This window comes from Fonticula alba, assembly GCF_000388065.1.
Source record: "Fonticula alba strain ATCC 38817 unplaced genomic scaffold supercont2.2, whole genome shotgun sequence".
Taxonomy (NCBI): domain Eukaryota; order Rotosphaerida; family Fonticulaceae; genus Fonticula; species Fonticula alba.
Genome location: NW_009242972.1, coordinates 477,549 through 484,843, shown reverse-complemented (window position 1 = coordinate 484,843; position 7,295 = coordinate 477,549). Strand labels below are relative to the sequence as shown.

Sequence of the window (7,295 nt, the reverse complement as noted above, 5' to 3'; positions counted from 1 at the left end):
TGTGTGTGCGCTGTGTGTGCGCTGTGTGTGCGCTGTGTGTGCGCTGTGTGTGCGCTGTGTGTGCGCTGTGTGTGCGCTGTGTGTGCTGCGTGTGTGCTGCGTGTGTGCTGCGTGTGTGCTGCGTGTGTGTGTGTGTGTGTGTATGTGTGTGTGCGCGCGCTGCGTGCGTTTTTCCTCTTCCTCTGACAGTCCCATCACTCCGACCGTGTGCAATGTGCCCCTCCCGCAGACGCACCTGCTCATCTACCTGCTGATGCCAAACCGCAGTCGGCAGGTCCACAAGACGGCCCTGCGGCTGCTGCTCAACAACAAGACCGTCATCGGGCCGCTCATTTCAAATGTCCAGTTCCGGCAGATGATGCTCTTCCTGCTGAGCCTGATGTTCGACTCGGAGGAGGCCTACATCGCCAGCAGCGCCATGGCCCTCTTCCGGCATGTTCTCCAGTCCTCGACCAAGGCCGACATCTCCATTCCACTGATGAACCTGCCAACACAGTCGTCGCAGGACATGGCCGCCCTCTTTGTGCGGAATTTCACCCCGCTGAATCAGCCCGATGCCGCCCTCTCGGTGCGGGACTTCTTCACGCTCAAGATCCGGGCCGACTTCCAGAAGGAAGACGAGGCCATGCGTGCCAAGGTGGCCAAGTGTGCCGAGGACAGGTGCGCGCCGTGTGTCCAGGACACCGAACCACCCCCAAAGGCCCCGAGAGGGGGATGGGGAGGGGCGTGGGCATACGGGGAGGAGGGGGCGGCGCGATTTGTTGCACTGGCATCTTTTCTGCTTCTTTTTTTTTTTTTCTTTCTTCCCGCTGCCCAGGCCCATTGGGGGCTCCCTTTCTCTCGTCCCCTTCCTGATCTGACACACCGGCGGCCGCCACCATGTCCCCTGCCCGCGCCGATAGCCTCATGCTTCGGGATCAGGTGCTCCATGCGTCGAGCCTCAAGCGGCCGGAGCTGTCCCTCCGCCGGACACGCTTCATCAACGACCACATGGAGCACACGACAAGCTCCCTGATGCCGGCCATGCGCCGGGCCCAGCAGGCCAACCAGGTGGACCACCTTGTCATGGTCACTTGGGGTCGTGTGGCTGAGCGCATGGCCAGCCCTCGGTCGCCCTTCGCCACGGTGCCCACGCAGGAACAGATCGCCGCCCTGCCGCACTATGACCCGGATCCCCGGGTCCCGAGCACCCTCCCGGCCCCGGTCGGCATGTACCAGTGGATGCTTGATCGGACCGAGGGGCCATCACGGGTGCGGGCACGCATTCGCCCGAGCAACCGGGACTTCCCCTTCCTGGTGACGCGGATTTCCCTGGCCGAGGCACATTCCGTGTCGCACGCGGTGGCTTCCATCACCGCCGAGGAGGATTCCGGCCAGGAGGACGATGCGGCGGCCGTCATCATGCCGGCCCCCTCGTCTTTGGGATTGGCCGGCGCTGCGGCCCCCGCCGGTGACCCGGTGGCCGAAGTCCTGCCTCCCATCACCAAGGACCTGCCGGTGGCCGTGGGCCCGGGCCCGGATGGCCAGCCAACCGTCCGCCACCTGTGCGCCCCGGTGCTGGTCCCCTCTTCGCGGACCATCCTGCTGGAGGAGCTGATCGAGGCGTTGCGCGTGCGCGCGCGCTTGCGCATCCCCCCGGAACCGGTGGACGTGGACTCCGGCCTGCCGGTGGCAAGTCTGGCGGTCCTCGGCGAGGATGTCGACACGGTGGTCCTGGCCAAGACTCCGACGGACCTGGCCACCGGTCCCGGCACCCCGGCCGGGCATGCGGCCACCGGGGACCGGGACTTTGTGCACGCTTCGGCCGCCTCGCCGTATGCCATCATGGGCATGTCCCTGGAGAATGTGATCTTCGGCCCGCTGCCCTGCGAGCGGATCACCCCCTTCAGTCAGATTACCGGCGAGCTGCTGATTCGCCAGAAGTTCCTGGTGTTCGTGCCGGAGCCCGCATTCTCGGAGGATGGCTCGGATGATGGTCATGGGGATGGCGAGGCGGTGGCGTCCCATGCACGCCGGGGGCCCGGGGCCAAGTCACCACGCGGGCCCAGCCACTTCCCGGAGAACAAGCGCTTCGATGCGCGGCGCTATGATGGGCACTTTTCCCTGCCCTTGGCCGGGGTGAGCGCCATCTACCGGCGCCGGTATCAGCTGAAGAACAATGGGCTGGAGATTTTCATGCAAAATGGCAAGACCTACCTGGTGACCTTCCGGTCGCGGGAAAGCCGGGACGAGGTGGATCGCCTGCTGCTGGAGCATGTTTCCCAGCGCGGGGCCGATGCCGCCCGGCATGCTGCCAGTGCCAGTCACGGTGGCGGCCATGGGGGGCTGGCTGGCCCGGCCGGGCCGGGCGGTCACACCGGGGCCGCTCCTCCCGGCCCGCGGGAGCCCCCCCGCTTGAAGCATCTGAGCCGGCAGTGGGCCGCCGGCCAGCTGAGCAACTTCGACTACCTGATGCACTTGAACACGCTGGCCGGGCGGACCTTCAATGATTTGTCCCAGTATCCGATCTTCCCGTTCATCCTGGCGGACTACACCAGCTCGCGGCTGGATTTGACCCGGCGGGAAACCTTCCGCGACTTGACCCGGCCCATGGGTGCCCAAAGTCCCGACCGGCTGGAGCGCTTTGTGCGCAAGTACCAGCAGCTGGAGGACATGGCCCAGGAGGAAGAGCACATGGCCAATCCCGGGGACTTCACCGTGGGCCTGGGCCCGGTGGTGCCGTACCACTATGGCTCGCACTACTCCAATGCCGGGATTGTTTTGCACTTCTTGGTTCGCTTGGAGCCCTTCACCCACCTGTTCCTGAACTTCCAGGATGGGCGCTTCGACATCCCGGACCGGACCTTCCACTCGGTCGAGCAAACGTGGCACCTTTCCAGCCGGTATTCCAGCACCGATGTCAAGGAGCTGATCCCGGAGTTCTTCTTCATGCCGGAGTTCCTGATCAACACCAACCGCTATGATCTGGGCATCAAGCAGGATGAGCAGCGTGTCAGCGATGTCCTCCTGCCGCCGTATGCGCGGCATGATGCGCGTCTTTTTGTCCGGCAGCAACGGGCAGCCCTCGAGTCGCCGCTGGTGTCGGCCAGCCTGGCCCACTGGATTGACTTGATCTTTGGCTACAAGCAAACCGGCCCGGAGGCGGTGGCCGCGCTGAACACCTTCCACCCATTGACCTATGAGGGCAGCGTGGACATCGATGCCATTTCGGACCCGACGCAACGGGCGGCGGTGATCACCCAAATTTCCAGCTACGGCCAGACCCCGGCCCAGTTGTTCACCAGCCGGCATCCGGGTCGCACGCATCCCGATGTGGCGCCCCTGTGCTCGGCAGTGGGCAATACCTGGGTCAGCATTCGCCCGGCATGGGAGCGTGACTTGCTGGCTTTGCGTCTGGAGCACCTGGGCTCCGAGGAGCAAGCCCTCTTCGGCCTGCTGCTGGAGCAGGTCCACGGCCGGGGGACCCTCGGGGGGGTCGGCCTGCCGGCCGCGCGTGCCGGTGGGCTGACCCTGCAGTTGCCCTTCGCGGCGCCCGGAGCCGGGGGGCTGCACTTTGCCCAGCTTTGGTACCATGATGCGGCGCAGACGCTGTATGTTTTGGGGCCTGGCCGGGCGATGCTGCCGGCGCTGCCGGTGGCCGCCGGGTCTTCGCCCCTGGGCATGGGCATGGGCCTCGGCGGCCGGGCGGCCGGTGCCCGGGAGCCGTGTGTGGTTTCCTGGCACCAATCTCGCGGCCATGCGCGCGTGCAGCGGGCCACGGATGCGGCCACGGCGGTGGCACGGCAAACCACGGCCGACCTCCGCGTGGCACATGCCCTGTCCAAGTACTCGCCCAATACCCAGGTGGACTTGGCCTTCATGGCCACCCTGTCGGATCTTCCGCCGGCGGCGGTGACTCTGGCGGCCGCGGCCCTGGCCGCCAGCGATCGAGCGACCACCGGCGGCAGCGCCAGCATGGTCAGCAGCCGGCGGCCGTCGGTGGCCTCCTCGCACCGGGGCAGCTACTACGCCACCGGGGGGCTGGGCATGACGGTGGGCACGCCGCCGCCCCCGGTCCCGGGGTCGCTTGGTCAGTCGCCCAGCACCCTGTCCCTGAGCTCGCCCATCGGGTATGGCCCCCACCACCAGCCGTCGCACTCGCAGTCGCAGGTCCCGAGGCTGTCCTGGAGCTCGGGCACCGGGTCCCTTGGACCCTCGACGTCGGCGGCTTCACTGATGACAGCCGGCCCCGGGGCCGGGCTTGGGCTCTTTGCCGGGTCGTCGCATCCCTCATCGCCGCTGACCATCGGCGGGGGTGCGGGCGGCGGTGCTGGCTCCGGTGCTGGTATCGGTTCCAGGGCCAAGGTCTTCCCACTGGTGCCGATGCCCGGCGGCCCGGGGAGCATGGTGGAGGACTTCTTCCAAGCCATGCCACCCGGAGCCGGGGTCAGTGGCGTGGCGGCGGCCTCTCGGCCGATGGTGTCGCCGGACAGCCTGCGCGTGCGGGTGCTGGTGGACGAGGCCGAGACGGCGGTGATCCAAGCGGCGGAGGCCGCGGCCGTCGGGGTGCCCTCCTGCCCGGCCCTGTGGCCGCCGCTGATGGATGATGATGACTTCACCTGCGCGGCGGCCTCCCGGCCGGGGCACATTCTGGCCACCGGCAGCACTTGCGGCGTGGTCACCGTGTGGGATGTAACTGGGCACCCGCCGCGTGCCACGAATGCCGTGGTCAGCACGCTGGTGGAGGCGGCCCGGACGCGCCCTGCGCCACCATTGCAAATCCTCCACCGCAAGGTCCCCCTATCGGGGCATGTGGACGCGGTGACCTGCGTGCAGTACGTCAATCCTATTTGGCCTGCTTCTCTCTCTCTCTCTATTTCCCCTCCGTGTGTCGCGTGTTTCCCCCTCGGGGGGAGGGGGACATGGGTTTGGCCAGTGAACTAACATGTGCCGCTGCTTTCCCCCCCCCCCCCCGGTGCCGGCCGGTGCCTCAAGTGTCTGCTCGGAGTTCAGCTTTGTCCTCAGTGGAGGTGGACCCATCGACCGGACTTGCTTTGTGTGGGACTTGAATAGCATGACATGTGCACAGACCCTCGGCCCGCATCCCGGGCCGATGGTGGCTGTGACGGCCTCCCCCACCACCGGCGACATCATTACGGTGTCCGGGCCGCCGGTGGCGGCCAGCCGGGCTGACCGTCGCGCGGCGCTCGACCTCTGCCCGGAATCCTTCGTCAATCAAATGGCCGGGCCCCGGGCCGGGGCCGGGGCCGGGCCGGCCACAACACCGGCGGCGCCGGCGGCCTTCCAGTCGCCGCTGCGAACCCGGGCTCCGGGGCTTGGGCCGGATCCCCCGGCCTCCGGCGGCATGGTTGCCCTGTGGAGCGTCAATGGGGCCCTCGTGGGTGAGGTCGGCCTGGACCTGGCCCGCGAAGGGACGCCCCTCTGCGTGGCCATCAGCTCGGCTCCCGAGGGGCTAAATGTCAACCTGGTGGCGGTGGGTTTGTCCTCCGGTGCCATTCAGCTCCGGTCCTCGTGGGATCTGTCGTTGGTGCGCGTTTTGCCGCCACCCGGGCTGGTCACCGCGACCACCGGTGCCTTGGATTCGGCCAGCCCGGCCACCACCCTGACGGACCCGGTGACGGCGGTGACCTTCTCGGCCGACGCGGCATGGCTCTTTGCCGTGTATGCCAGTGGCCGGCTGATGGCCTGGGGCCGAGACCGCGATGCCAGTGTCACTCCCGCCGGGGCCGATGGCCGGTCCTCGCATCTGGGCATGGTCAGCATGTTCCCGCAGGCGTCCTCCTTCGGCACGGGCATTTCGCCCCCGGCCTTCCAAGTGAAGTTGGTGTGATGGCGATGCCTGGCAAAGGGTGGGGGGGGGGGGGGGGGGGCGATCGCGGCGCGCCCCGGGTGGGGCCGGTCTGTGGGCTCTGTCCGGGTCGCATCCAAAAATGCACCCTCCCCCGTACGTTCCCAGGCACATTGCCCGGCATGGCCAAAGGAGTGGGCCATCTTCCCAATACACGCCCCTCTCATTGTGTGTTCGTATCTCGACCTTGGTCGTGGTGGGGGTGCGGGCTTCCGGACATGCCCAAGACCATGCCTGGCAATACCCCTTGATGCGTGTGTGTGTGCGTGTGGTATCGTTTGTGGAAGAGGGAGGGCAGCTGTCTGGGAACATTGGGAGTGGGCGGGGGGGGGGGAGGCAGGGCGCAGAGGCAGGGATGTCCTCCAAGGATGTGCTCCGCTGGCTCCGGTGTCGATGGAGGCCGAGGGCCACGGAGGGTCAAGCCCCGCGTTGGATGTCGAATGTGGGCCGATCATTTCAGATCGACGCCCACATCTGGCCCCGCCCCCCCCCCCCCCGTGACAAACCCTGGGCAGGGCCATTCCCTCTTCTCCTGCGGCAGGGGAATGGCGCATCGCCAAATTTACGGTGGGCCCGGGGCCCCTCGATTTACGCCACAGCTATTGTGGCGACTAGAACGCCGTTTTAGCGGGGCGCGGGCTCTCTCGGTGGGTTAATTGTCTTAATCTGGCGATGTGATGCATTGGTTTTTGTAGAATCCTCTCTCTGTCATTCTGGATCGGGGCGCTTGGCCGAAACCAGCCGCGCCTGCTCGCCGGGGGGGGGATGGTGCGTATTAATGAGCATTCTCCAGGGGACCTTCGGTAGTGCCCTCGGCAGGCCGCGCGGCCGGCCGCGCGGGCATTTTCCCCAGCCCCACGGCGTTCGGCCGCAATCATTGTCCCCGCCGTGGGCCCTCTTCTCTCCGTGCTCGGCCGCCCTTCCGCCAGAAGGCATACCCATTGGCGCTGTTCGAAAGTGGCTCACATTGGGCGAGGGGCCTCCGGGCCCGGACGCAGGCACCAGTTATTCCCGGACCGCGGACGGCGGGGCGCGCGCACTCAAGCGACAGAGCGGGACAGCGAGACAGCGAGAAAGTGAAAGAGAGAGAGAGAGAGACGGGGGGTCAGGAGAGCGCTGGTAGCCCAGCAAGCGCGCCCATATGGATGGGACGGGGGTTGTCGTGGGCCCTCGCGCGCGTGTGTGGCGATCGCTCCCCGGGCAATTCCCCCCTGGCAGCGCCCAAAAGGCCGCCCCCTGGGAGGGCTCTCTCCCGGAGACATGGGCAGTTGACATCCCGGGGCTCGGGCCTCCCTCGCGGGGCTCGTGCATGCCAGTGGCCAACACACATACCATCGGGGATCTTTCGGCGAGGGGGCGCGGAGCCGTGTGCCCCTTGATGCGGGTGCGCCCGGGGCGAGGGGCCAAGGGGGCGGCCGGCGGAAAGCCGGGGAACGGGGCCCGGGGG

General features: G+C 67.5%; 1 protein-coding gene across 1 annotated transcript in view; it reads left to right on the top strand.

Moving 5' to 3' along the window:
• The window catches only part of H696_01129 (hypothetical protein), a gene marked incomplete at its 3' end in the record, with an annotated part of 16,422 nt that extends 10,592 nt beyond the window's left edge, over positions 1–5,830 (top strand). Inside the window, exons 10-12 of the mRNA XM_009495009.1 lie at positions 230–660; positions 903–4,814; positions 4,975–5,830. Of these exons, the coding sequence (XP_009493284.1) occupies positions 230–660; positions 903–4,814; positions 4,975–5,830 (5,199 nt within the window). The remainder of the gene's footprint in view (positions 1–229; positions 661–902; positions 4,815–4,974) is intronic.
• Positions 5,831–7,295: the final 1,465 nt, after the last annotated feature.